General features: G+C 40.1%; 2 protein-coding genes across 6 annotated transcripts; both read right to left on the reverse strand.

Moving 5' to 3' along the window:
- Nucleotides 1–1,318: 1,318 nt before the first annotated feature.
- Nucleotides 1,319–8,132, reverse strand: LOC105686769 (profilin). 4 transcript variants are annotated; one of them, XM_020852619.2, is made up of 3 exons: nucleotides 7,779–8,132; nucleotides 3,873–4,142; nucleotides 1,319–2,881 (listed from the first exon to the last, which is right to left on the reverse strand). In XM_020852619.2, exons 1-2 carry the CDS (start codon nucleotides 7,887–7,889, stop codon nucleotides 3,873–3,875), a joined length of 381 nt encoding a protein of 126 aa, XP_020708278.1. In that variant the 5' UTR covers nucleotides 7,890–8,132; the 3' UTR covers nucleotides 1,319–2,881. The 4 variants fall into 4 exon arrangements, with proteins under 4 accessions (XP_020708278.1, XP_012257321.1, XP_012257322.1 ...); XM_012401898.3 differs by having other exon boundaries at nucleotides 1,319–2,978; XM_012401899.3 differs by lacking the exon at nucleotides 1,319–2,881 and adding an exon at nucleotides 3,136–3,234.
- Nucleotides 8,133–10,498: 2,366 nt separating this feature from the next.
- LOC105686391 (eukaryotic initiation factor 4A-I) lies at nucleotides 10,499–13,569 on the reverse strand. 2 transcript variants are annotated; one of them, XM_012401146.3, is made up of 7 exons: nucleotides 13,421–13,569; nucleotides 12,548–12,665; nucleotides 12,064–12,211; nucleotides 11,816–11,925; nucleotides 11,449–11,724; nucleotides 10,917–11,368; nucleotides 10,499–10,773 (listed from the first exon to the last, which is right to left on the reverse strand). In XM_012401146.3, the coding sequence occupies exons 1-7, from the start codon at nucleotides 13,441–13,443 to the stop codon at nucleotides 10,629–10,631; spliced, it is 1,272 nt and encodes a 423-aa protein (XP_012256569.1). In that variant the 5' UTR covers nucleotides 13,444–13,569; the 3' UTR covers nucleotides 10,499–10,628. The 2 variants fall into 2 exon arrangements, with proteins under 2 accessions (XP_012256569.1, XP_048509075.1); XM_048653118.1 differs by lacking the exon at nucleotides 13,421–13,569 and adding an exon at nucleotides 12,930–12,958.
- Between the last annotated feature and the right edge of the window lie 13 nt (nucleotides 13,570–13,582).

The following is a 13,582-nucleotide window of genomic DNA, read 5'->3' on the forward strand; positions in this document are numbered from 1 at the left end:
GGTTTTATTCTGCTTATCGAACGTTTTTGTCGGTTTCCCATTTTTTTTTTTTTTTTATTCGCGTGTATACAGTTTCGCAATAACTTCATCATATTTATGGGGAAGAAAAAAAATTTCTCTCGGTCTTTCACGCTTTTTTTCTTTTGCCGTTTTCTGCTCACCTGCACCCCTATTTTCGTGAATGTGTACGATTGGGGTAAGTTGAATGACGATGATAATGATAATAATGATAACAACAGTAATGACGTGAAATTCGATCTCAAGAATTATTGAAATGGAAAAGTCCTCTCAGAAGTTCACTCTCCTTCGTGTATGTTTTTCATTTTTTCACTTCGTCATACTTGCAAAATTATTGAAAATTATTCATTATTGTTATCATCATCATTATACTCATTTCTTTTTCGTTCAAATTATTATCGTTATTATTATTGTTGTTATTTTGGTGATGATTCCTTTTTTTCTTTCCCTTTTTTTTTTTTTCATTTCACGTTGCTGGTCGTCGTCATTACACCTTATATTCATTGTTTATCATTACAATTATTACAATTACCATTACAATTATCATTATTATTATTATTATTCAGTTATCGTTATCATAGTTTTTGCTGCTGCTGCTGCTGCTGTTGTTTCATAGGCGTATGTATATTAATATAATCACGGAATATTAATGTATAAAATTCATATTTACTTTCTATTACATTATATCTTCAAAACTTCGAATCTCTTCCACTTTACCGTTTGCATCCGATATCAAAGGAGAAACTATTGATCAATCGGTAATACATAAGGTAATCATAATTAGACGCACGATCATTGGAGGTGTGAGAAACAAGGTGAAAGAATTAAGGACGTGGGCGAGGATTGAGAAAAAGGTACGATAAACGGCACTGCGTTACTGAACATCTTTCTTTTCCAAATTCTTCCATTTTTTTTTTTTCTTTTCATCTGTGAATCTATGCAATGTCGATAATAATAATAACAACAACAACAATAATAATAATGATAATGGTCAAAATTACTTCATACCTACGCTAGGAAAAGTATACAAGCTGTTCTTTCGTTCTTATTGAGAGAAAAAATACAAAAAAAAATCAATTCGTATTATTATTATTATTGTTATTATTATCGTTGATTTGAGAAAATATCGGTACGGATTTATTTCTCACCTTTTGTGTTCTATTTTTTTTAATTTCTTTGCTTTTATCTACGAGAATAAAAAAGGGGCGGGGCGGGGCGGCGGGGAGGAAAACCAAAAAACGACGAATGACGAACGAAGTAATGAATGGAAATAATGCGGAGAAGAATTTGTATACGTGTATATGCTTATATAAATCGTATTATTATATGATGTACATATTTATTTGTCGCGTCAAAAGATTGTTCACTTATAATTGTTAATCTTATCGTTTTAAGAAGCGCGCGTGCATTGCCTTCCCACAACTATTTTTCTCAACTCTTTTCTTCACTTTTGTTCCCTATATCAGTTCTCGGTGTTTTAAAATTTTTATCCTCTTTATTATCTCCCTTCCATTCATCATCGTGTGCACCCACTGCGGTAACGTGAATTTCTCCCTGCTCTTCCAGTTCAGATCGCTTAATCGTGAAAACCAGAAGAGTCAATCCGCTGAGGTTGAAAATTAATAATCCCTCACCTCAATGATTTCGATCGAAGAGCGAGAAAAGTGAGTAATTTTTTCCCCCCTTTCTTCAGTTTGCTTTTTTTTCTTGTTTTTTTTTTTTTCAAAAGGAACCAATAACGCGATACCGTACCTTTCCTATGCCTCAATTACATCGTTATATTGCTGTTACAGTATATCAGTGGTATTATTATCATTTCATTTTTCATATTCCATGTCATTTAATTTTTTATTGTTTTTTTTTTTATTCCTTTTTTCTTTCTTTTTTTTTTTTACAACATGCATACTTTTGCTGACTCTGCAATTGCACACGATGCCATTCAGAGTATATAATGTTACACATATTGTTTTACAGACGTTTGTATATAATAGTAAAAATGGCGAGCTAATTGTGTTTCAATTTTTTTTTTTTTTTTTCTTTAATTTCAAAGTTTTTTTTTTCATCTTTCTCTCTTTCGTTAAATTCCGCTATGATAATATTAATCATTAATCAATCGAACAATTAATTAATTGCATCATTCATTCATTAATTAATTAATTATTAGGTATATGTATAAGTAAGTAAGTGTGTGTGGTGTGTGGTGTGTAACGTTGTGTGTTCGAATGAATGAGTTAGTGTGGAGTGGGTAGGTGGGTGGGTGGGTGTGATCGATTTCTTCTTCCTATAGATAAAATATGGAGAGACGTGTGGTACATCGGTATAAATGTTGTATACATATTATATATATATATTTATATATAAAATGGATACGCACGCACACGCATAGATGCGATGATACAACGTGTACACGTGTGGGTACGTAATGCGTGCGGCTGCGTGTGTGGAATTCGTCGGTTGAATCGAATTATTTGAAATTATCGTGTCGGACGTGTCATTGTACAATATATAAAATACGAGATGTAATTTGTAGTTGGTTTAGTTGCTTTTTTTTTTTCTCTCTCTCTCTTATAATCGTCGTATGTCTTGCCGGTTTCCTCCGCTGGTCTCTGTCCGTTACATCATCACCATCGACGTTGATAGGAAGAAGAAGATGAAGTAGATGAAGTAGAAGAAGAAGAAAAAGAACAAGAAGTAGAAGAAGAGTTTAGTGTTAAAACTAATAAAAAGAACGATAAGGAAGATAGGGAAAGGTGGAAATGTAGGGGCGGGGAAAAAAAAAACGTAGAAGAATATGAAGAGGCAGGCTGGGCAGCTGCTGCAGTCTCGCGGGGCGACCCATGCGGCTTTTGGCGCATCTCATTCGCTGTCATTAAAATAATCGACCGTATCATTATCATTAATATTAGATATTTGTGTATCGCGGGGGTGTGGGCGGGGGGGAGAGGGGTTTCCGCAGGTTACTGAAACACAGAAAAAAACCAAAAACCAACTCAGCAAAATAGTTTTCCTTTTCTTTTTTTTTTATGTTTTTTCTTTTTTTCTTTTTTTCTTTTTTTTTTTATAGAATTGAACTTATATATATAAATATATATAGGAAAAAATTATTGATTTCTTTTCTTTTTCTTTATAGTATACTGCTTGTAACAACGTCGTTATATATCCGTACAAAGTTTGCTTTTTTTTTTTTTTTCTCATACATTCGCGATGCATCGAACTCTGAAAATAAAAGAAAGAAAAAAAATCAAATAAAATGAGAATGAGAAGAAAAAAAAAAAACCGATTCCTTTTTCTTAAAAGCGCAACCGAACAAACCGACCAACGGCCCCGTAGCACGTCGATTAGAGAATTTGTCGAATCAACGAAATCCAACTCATTGTCATTGACCCCACGCGGATATTCTATTCCCGGTTTTAATGTGTACACAACGAGGCTCGATAAATCGTATAGACAAAAGAAGTGATAAAAAATGAGAATAGAAATAAGAGATTAAAAAAAAAAAAAAAAAAAAAAAAACAAGAAGAGATAAAAGCTTTGAAAATTCTAGGCCGTTTTCCTGCAACGTCCGCTTTTTATCGAAAGCCCCCTTCTTTCCCACCCCGTGGAATCTAGTGCGCCTCTATCAAGGCTCGGGAAGTCTTGCTCTTTTGCCGATTCAGCGGTAATTTGCTGCAGAATTTTAGAATCCCACGCGCGAACAGCCGACGCTATATATAGCAGAGTGGATTTTCCTGCGGAATATCGTGAATAAAAATTCCCGGCGTACAACTCCTCGATAGCAATTCGATACATATATTTTCTTCTCTTTCCATCATATGAATTTTCAATACAGATCTTCGAGTAATGGCGAAACGTACCTAATATCCACAGGACACAAGGTACTCTCCAAGTTTTTCAACAACCGAAGCTGCTTGTTGCGGCTGAATTGGATCCTCGTACAGGGAAACTACAACCGCCTGCGTCGTCTTCATGCAGTGCACGCCGACCTTGTTTAATTTCGCCCTTATCACACGATCTGTACCCGACAAATAGATATATCTGTTGCCCGCCAAGGTCACGCCCGATGACGTCAGAATGTCTTGTTTGTCGAAGCCCTGGACCAACTTTGCCAGCTCCTCTTTACTCACCTGTAACAAAGGAAAGTACGAATTCGGGAGATCAATAATCGATGAACACATGTCGTGTAACGCACGTGGTATGGATAAAACGAGAGAACTACAGTATACGGGGAATGAGGTGAACGACGTTTCAACGATCAACGAAGGAGGTGAAGTGAAAAATTATCATAGCAACGACCAGATTCACCCGATTCACTTTTTCTCCTTCGATTTTCTTCTCGCGCGCGAGTACGGAGTAGGTATAATAAAGAGGGGAAGAAATCAAGGAGCGTGTTAATTGGACCGCGTGCATAATTTGTCTGCACGAGCTTCGAATGCCGAACATAAATACCCGCGTGTACATTCGCACGTCGAATCAACAGATTAAACGCCGTGTTTAATTGTACGTGTCAAAATTTTCATTTCGATCCATAATAAAAATGGCTATACCCGCAATAAAATATGAAAGTGGCCTAGATTTTGCTCGTCGCCGTTGTTCGTTCTGCCCATATTATCATTATCATCGTTGAAACTATCACTATCGGCATCGATGCCGTTCTTATTTTCATTATTATCATCATCATTGTTGATACCATCGTCGTCTTTTAATTGCGTCTAATTACCTCGCAATTAAAAGCAAATTAAATATAAATGTGAAAGAGATATATATATATATATAATATGTGTACGCGTGCAAGGGACCTAAAAAGTGCATAGTTTCGTCGAAAGGAAATAGTACAAGTGTACGCACACGCGTACACCGTACGTTCGAAACGGCAGGTACGAAAAATAATAACGATAACGATGATAATGATAACAGTAATTGATTGCTTTTAAAGGACCGTTACTACTTACTCGTTAGCAGCGTTGTACACTGTACGAGCATTATTGCGTCATCCCTAATGGCGAAAGGTGTACGGTAAATTTGATACGAGAATCCGAAGAATTTTTCGCGTAAAAATGGCGGGTGAAAATAACGTAATGGGGGAACGAACGCATTCGATGACCGATCGATCGGTAGATTCGTGTGATTTTTATCGGGAGTCGCATAAAGTTTTACGCCATTAGGTAGCGGGCACGGAAAAAATTCAATGAGAATTACAAGGCGATACGAGAGCCGTGCATTCGCATAGAGTTATTATAATTTTACGGCAGTTACATCATTTTCGAGTGTACGCTACGCTGCGAGGGTACGCACTTATATGTATGTGTATACGAACGTGCGTTGGTAATAATATAATACTCGAGGAGACTTTTACGAGGTATACCTATATAACTGAATGGCGTGTTCGTACCGCCGATGGATTTAAAACACAGGCGTTATTGTGCACCGGTATTAAAAAAATGAAAAGAACAAAACGCGAGTTTATTATCGCTGCCTGACGCGAAGACGGCGACGAGAAACGGGCGCGATAACGAAGCGGGGATTGAAAAGAAAAAAAAAAAACAGCGACCTAAGATCGGAGGAGAAATGGCACAAGAAAATCAAATAATGACAAAAATAGAAAATAGATGCGCAAAATTCAGAGTACACGCGTCGATTCGGTATTGCGATCGACGTTTTGCACTCTATCTGTGTCGTACTTATTCGGATCTAGTTTCGAAATTGTTAGTTTTACTAGAACCGGTTCAAGGCCGATTATCGAACGATCTTATTGTTCGTATAATCCAGATGCAGCAGCGCCTGTAAACACGGCTAAAATAACGGTGATTGGTTTCGTTTTTTATTCGTCCGCGTATTTCATCTTCCTCTCCCATCCTCAGCGTCCCTAATAGGTACGATAGAGGCGATTCTCAGGGTCAAGGAATGCGATGCGTATTTTTATTTATCGCTAAGGTGCGATCCGAACGTCGCAGGTATTTTTCTCCGTCTCTTTTTCGCGTGGTAGTTCCGGTCGGTATCGATCCGTTGGTATTTTAGCGAAGACGGTGTATGTAGAAAAAAAAAAAAAAAAAGGAAACCGGTCCCTTTTCGTCCGGATAAAAGATTAATCGAAGAAATCACATCTGCTCGGAGTACCAGCGCCGACGCTGAGTCATCCAAAGGACGAAAGAGTCGAGTCGAGTCGATTTGAGTCGAGTCGCGACACCGAAAACTCGCCACTGGCAATCCGTGACGCGACTCCGTCAGCAGTCCCTAGTCGTGGAAACGGTGACCGAGTCGCATGAATCACGCACTCGTTGTCACTCGCTCGCCCTGATCCTCCTCCTCCTCCTCCTCCTCCTCTCGTCTTGCCGAGCCTACTCTACTCTACTTCGACTCGGTGTTGTTTTTTTTTTTTTTTTTTTTCTTTTTTGTTTTTTCGTCGGCCAATTTTCTTCCGACTTTTCATTTTACTCTAAGCTCCGTCCGGCCGCGGGCAGCTGACAATGGGATCCGTCGAGCTGCTCCCGGAACTCCAGCCATCGGGCTGGCGTGACGTCGAAAAGCAAAGAACTCGCACCGGCTCGCTAGCCGGCCGGCCGGTGCGGCACTCGAGCAAAACGCCCTGTGGCCTGTCGCCATGCCAAACTCTTGAAACCACGGCCCGTATCTCTATCGTTAAAACTTCTGGGAGACATCCCGCGGACGTTTCTGTTGAAAAATTAACACGTAGATCGGGGATCTGTCGCTGCCGATAAGATAATCGGGGGCATATATTTTTTCGCCGGGGCGGGGGGGGGAGGGACGGTTTCAACGTCGAGCTCATTTTGGGAAGGATTTTCGGTTGACGCGATGCGAATATCTATGCGACTAATTGCAGCGATTTTGCGTTGATATTATTCGGAAAGTCGAGCACCGAAATCCACGTGGTTATCGGGGGGGGAGAGGGGGGGGGGGTGAGAGGTATTCGAACACCGAGGATGGCGAACCGACGAGAAATGACCGCGGATAATCGCGACCGAGGTTTTGTTAAAAATGACCGCGATAAGCGCGATAACGTTTTGGGGAAACGTTTAAATACCCCGAATCAATTAGGCATCTCGGGGTTATCGCTTTGAAATGCAATTTGTTGTTCCCCGTTTGTCGCGAGTCCGATCGACTCCTGAGATCCGGTTATCTGGCGTGGGATAACGATTGGGCGCGATTCGGTGTTCGATCGATCTTCGGAAAGGGTTAGGGATGAGTAAAAGGGAATTCGCGATTCGCCCCGAGACAAACGGATTCCCACGTAGCCGGAGGTCGCCATTTTGACATTCGTAACCGGAAAGTGCAGCGGCAGCAGCAGCAGCAGCAGCAGCAGCAGCGGTCGCAAACTTTGGAATAAAAACTGACCGTGAGATCGCCTCGAGATTTCGCCCGTTGCTCGAAACCGATCCCCACGATTCGTCGCGGTAATAAAAAAATTTTCACCGATGATCGTTCGATCGACGCCGGCTAACATTATCCTCGGAAAGCAAAGTCCACACCCCTTGTGTCTACCGGGTGCCCGGCGTTGAGAATGATCGCGTTTATTTCACCCGATTCCAGAGGAATTTCTAAACGGCGGGGGAGAAAATTTGTTAAAATTTTCTTGCGCTCGAAACGTCGACTTCGAAGAAGGACTCGCGTTGCGGTGGAGGATCCGTAATTCATAAAAAAAAAAAAATATATATACGGCGTTGCAGCAACGGCGAGTGATGCACGGGTAGTAATCGGTGCGAGAGGGGTAAATTGTTAATTTTCGACGATTTGCGGTTACTTACTTCGAAACCTTCGGATTTGGCCCATAGGTTTCCGTCGTGTCCAGCTATAGCTGCTTTGGTAACACATCTCGAAGCGAGCAATTGCTTGTCAACGTAATCCTGCCAGCTCATTTTTGTAGCACAACGGTTTTTTGAAAAATATTAACTATCAGCTACGAACACTAAGAGACACAGATTCCCGGTCCACTTACTGAACAAACCAGTGGGACTGTATTACTTTATACGACTGACGTTCGAGTGCGACGAGTCGAGAGTTGGGAGTTGCGAGGGACACTCGGATGCGAAATACGGCTGCGGCGACGGCCCTCCCCTACCTTTGTCGCGATACGCGGACTCTCTGTGACTCACACTTTCAGACTCGGCTAGAATCCGCTGCGCGCACACAACCGCGTTCACGCCCTTCCCTTCGGGCCACCTCCCGCCTGACGGCGCCCCGACGCCCGAACGAAGCTTCATCTTAATGCGCCGTCATCCTCCGTCAGAAAAATCAATTCCCGCATTCGAAATTACACATTAATCGCCGCCGTCGAGCTGAAAATTTTACTTTTCCTTCGCACGGGGGGTCGTACGCGGCTCCTGCCCCCGTTCCGTGCAGACAGGGTGAAATCGGGACCTGGATTTCTCTTGCGGATTATCTTCCCGTCAGGTGCGACGCGTCCTGTCTACTCGAAAGGTGGCGCCAGGTATCGGGATCGAAATGAGCTCGGTATAGTACGAATGCATAGGTATGCGCGATGTACGGTTTAGTATTTTACACCTACGGACGAATTTACTCGGTGAAATCGACGTTTCGCTGGGGAGACCTCCCATTGGAGGAAAACACCCTCGGCGATCCATCACCGGGAAAGGCGCATTCGAATATACGTTTGAAAGAGAAACGTTATTTACGAATAACGTTTCGTCGAATTATTCGTCGATTGTCGCTCGACGAAGAGAATCGAACGAATAATTTTAAAGTAAAAATAAATTCCATTCATTTTTATTGACAAAATATAAATAATGGTCCAGAGAAATTCGAACACAGTCGGAAGGGGCGATAAAATTAAAAGTTATTGTACAGAGAAAATTAAATGTAAACTCGCCGATATATTTAAATATATGTAATAAAAAATAAAAGGAGGCATTTGTATATGCGGATGATAACGTTACGTTAAAATATAATCGATCATAGCGTTGAGATGCGGTAGGAGACAAGGAGTAATCACGTATACATCTATGAAGAAAGTTTTTTTTTTTTTTGATTAGGAAATTTGGTCTTTATTTCCAACATTAATCTTCCCACTGGTGGACTGTCCGAAAATGCCTGGAAGTACAAAGGATTAAAAAAATCGTGAGAATCGTGTAAGCTCCATTCGTAGGGTTTTTTTTTATCTAATTCTATTCCTTTAAAAGAAAATTAAACGTGATCGATTCAGTAGAGATAATCCTAGCAGTTTCAGTTCGTCCAATACAGGGGTTTACAATTGAATTATTGGAAGAATAATTTTCGGCTGTACGTGCGAAACGATAAAAATAATGATGAAAAAACCGTTTTCGATTAATTTTAGGGAATATTTTATTAATTATTTCATCGTATTGCTAAAAGATATACAAAATTCGTAATGTGGTCTATTGATTCTGAAAGAAAGAGGTCTCCTTCTGCATCGTTTATGATTAAAATAGCCCTTCCAATACCCAACTAAACCCCTGCCCAGACAAACAAGTAAAATTCGCGGTATAAGGATCTTCGGAAGAACGGAATAATTGGAGAATATATCGCTGCAATTGAAACGAACGTACCATTTCTTGTTAACGATTCGCGTTATAGCTTTCACAAATGTCGGCGGAATAGGCAATCGTTTTTTCGGGTGACAATCGGCAGCACTGATGTCACGAGACTGATGAAACATTTGGATTTTCGAAGTGCGATAACTATGGAAACTCAAACGACCCCGCTGATTCGAAGCCCTCGCGACAACACCGTCGAGTGGTGGCGAAGACCCCGACTTTTTTTTACCGTTATTACCGTTATTTTCTGTTGACCGATTTAAAAACTTTATGCCCACAATAGAGAAAAAAAAAAAAAACTTTGGAGCTTCAATGATTGCCGACTACAATCGGTGACCGAAGTATAGCGTATGCGTATAACAGCTAACCGAATATTATAATACTAGTTGTTCACATTTATAATTAATTTGCTCACCAAGCCTGTTTAATTAACTATTTTTTTTTTTTTTGTTTATATATTTCGGAAATCCTGTACAGGACTTGAAAATTTTGGAATATACGTTGATTTTTTTTTTTTCTTTTTCTTCGTTAAAATTGTGTACACTGAACAGTTATACGTCAATAATCGTTACCAATATTCTCACCAATACAGACAAAAACGTAAAGACTATAGGCAGAGCTACTCTAGTTACACGAGAACGATTCTACAACTTTATCAAAGAAACGAACTTTGATCTATTTACTTATTTATTATTATTATTATTATTTATCCTAAGGCGCAAGAAGAAAACAACTCGCGAGATGCCGGTAAACCGATGTTCTTGATATTATTATTATTTCTATTATTATTATATTATTATCAATAGTACTTTAAACTGATTTTCAATGCCGATGAAATCCGACAATGCATCAATCTCAATACCAGTATGTATGTGAAAAATCACTTGACAACCTGTAACGAACAGGGTAGACAAGCGCTTGATTCTGCGTATACTCACACCATGAGAGATCAGTTAGTTGAGAGCTCTTATTTTGCCACTTTTTATTTGTTATTATAATGAATTATTATTATAGCCAATAGATTCAGATTTTTTTTTTTGCTGTTTGTTTTTTGTTCTGGATTTTTTTTTTCTTTCTTTTTGATTAGATCAAATCTGCAACGTTCATTGGCATCTCCTCAATGCGGGTGTTGTAGAATTGCTCGATATCCTTGAGGGTACGCTTGTCGTCCTCAGTGACAAAGTTAATGGCTACTCCCTTACGACCAAATCGTCCACCGCGTCCAATTCTGTAATTGAAAAGAAAAGAAAAATAAATAAATAATGAAGAAAGAAGAATGAGTTGAGAATTATTCAGTGCACGAACAACGCTCGAATGCTGTTCTAATTTGACCTGATAGAAAAATAATCTCTGTTAGTTTGTGAAGGTTACCTGTGAATATAGTTTTCTCGGTTGGAAGGTAGATCGTAGTTAATGACAAGCGAAACTTGTTGGACGTCAATACCACGAGCTAGTAAATCGGTGGTGATGAGAACTCTGGAAGAACCAGTACGGAATTGTCTCATAATGACATCGCGTTCCTTTTGTTCCATATCCCCGTGCATAGCTGATACGGTGAAATCACGGTGATGCATGTTGTCGGTAAGCCAGTCTACCTTGCGCCGCGTGTTGCAGAAAATAACCGCCTGAGTGATACTCAGCGTGTCGTACAAGTCGCAAAGAGTTTCCAATTTCCAATCCTCTCGTTCAACGTAAACGAAGAACTGCTTTATACCCTCGAGGGTCAACTCCTCTTTCTTCACCAAAATACGAATTGGACTTCTCATGAAACATTTTGACACGTCGAGCACATCAGCAGGCATCGTAGCCGAAAGCAATATCACCTGTAATTGGGTGTCGGAGTTGAATATGAGATGCGCAAGAAACGAGCTTCGTTACCAATCTTGTCTGCTTAGTGATTTACCTGAACTTCGGCAGGGAGTAGTTTGAATACATCGTGAATTTGATCTTTGAAACCACGGGAAAGCATCTCGTCGGCTTCATCCAATACGAAAAGCTTGATGCTGGATGCACGTAATGAATGTCGACTGATCATGTCGTAAACGCGGCCAGGAGTACCAACAACAACGTGTATGCCCGCCTCCAATTTTCGCATGTCATCGCGAACGTTTGTTCCTCCAATACAAGCGTGGCATTGTGCCTGCATGAAATCTCCCAGGGCAATAACTACCTTTTGAATCTATAATAAGAAAAATCAATAACCGTTGAATTAATTCAACAGAAATTCTTCGGATGGCAGCAATCGGTGCGAATATCTATTGTTCACGTACCTGTTGAGCTAACTCACGAGTTGGTGCCAAAATCAAAGCCTGGCATTCACGAATACTGGTGTCTATTTGCTGCAGGATAGAAATGGAGAATGTTGCTGTTTTACCAGTACCTGTCGATGAGAAGTTGAAAACCGGTCAAACGAAAAGTAACAGACAAGGTGGAGGTATTGATAATCCATAAGAAAGAAAATCTTTCATTTTTCAAGTTTTTTCGGTATAGAAAGCAAATACATTGTCTCGTTTCTTACCAGACTGGGCTTGAGCAATGACATCATGACCTTTGACACAAGGAAGGATAGCACGTTGTTGGATAGCTGATGGCTTCTCAAAACCATATGCATAAATACCACGCAAAAGCTCTTCTTTCAAGTTCATGTCATCGAAGTTGTCGACAACCTGAAATTTTTACAAACAACCGTAATTGATTTGATCCCAAGCTAATCAGAACTTGAAATTGAATAACAAAAAACGAGAGCAATAGCTAGTGCGTCTTTGAAATAAGCAAAAAAAATTTATGATCTAAATTCTTTTTTGTAAGAGTTGGAACGAGTAGATCGTAGAGAGGGTATTTGAATCATTATAACTTGTAGGTTGAATACTATGATGTCATTTGTATTATATAATTTGTGCAAAGCTACAATCAGCTCTAATCTAGGGAAATGTCAAGTGGTCTAAAGATGAATGTTGAAAAATCTTGTTAAAATCAAATTTTATGTGTGTATTGGAACTTACGACTTCCCAGTTGGACTCGATGACACCATCGGGGTCCATTCCTGGAGGTCCGTCATAGGCAGGCTGTTCGCTCTCGCTCGGACCATTTTTAGAGTCGGCCGACCATTGATCGTCGTTTCTATAAAATAATTGCTGGTTTTATCAGGTGGACAATAATTATAAGTGTTTGATTGACTTTGAAGTAAGTGGATATAAGCCGTTGGGCATTATGCCCCGAGAAGTCATGAATCACAAACATGACTGTGGCTGACTTTGCGAATGAATCATGCAACAAGGAGATAAAGTCATGCAACTTATAGGAACAAAAGGGCAGTTATGCACCAAACAAATATCCGGGATAGATTAATACAGAAAAATCATCAAGTGTAGAACAGCTATGTACCTGTCTTTTGACATTACTGTGCCGAATCTCGAACGCCTCGAATATTCAAAGCTGGTTAAAAATCGGATATTGACACGTGAGTACGGGACGACAAGTGTGCTCCGAACGCGGCGAATATAACGTCAGGGATTGACGGTTGGTGTGGTGAGATTAATAGAATTGGTTAATCTGATATCGAGCAGCGATTGAAATACGAATAGGCAATGTATCGGTAATGATGGGCGAAGCTATGATCAGCAAGAGCAGGAAATGTGATGCAGCGTAAAACTGTAACATGACAAAGTTTGATCGCACGCCATGTTGTCAGCCTGCGCTCGTGCATCATCATCACCGTTGCCGCAGATTCATTTTTGCAAAAATTGAAACGACGGTTCATATGGTTAGAAGGGCATTTAACTATAGCGGATTTCGGTGGTTGTAGTTATTTTCATCTGGTTGATATCTCGGTAAGGAATTCGAGGGGTTTAAAACCTCGTTAAATTATAACTTACCTTTTTTCAGAGGTATACGACATGTTCCACTCACAGTAGCGCGACGGAAAGGACGAATTCTTATTGCGTCACGGTGAATATTCCTACGCACGCCGTCTGTCGACTGAACGGCGCTGCGGATTGTTGGGATACTTCAAAATATGTTATTATCGCAAAGACGAT

This window comes from Athalia rosae, chromosome 3, assembly GCF_917208135.1.
Source record: "Athalia rosae chromosome 3, iyAthRosa1.1, whole genome shotgun sequence".
NCBI classification, from domain to species: Eukaryota; Metazoa; Arthropoda; class Insecta; order Hymenoptera; family Athaliidae; genus Athalia; species Athalia rosae.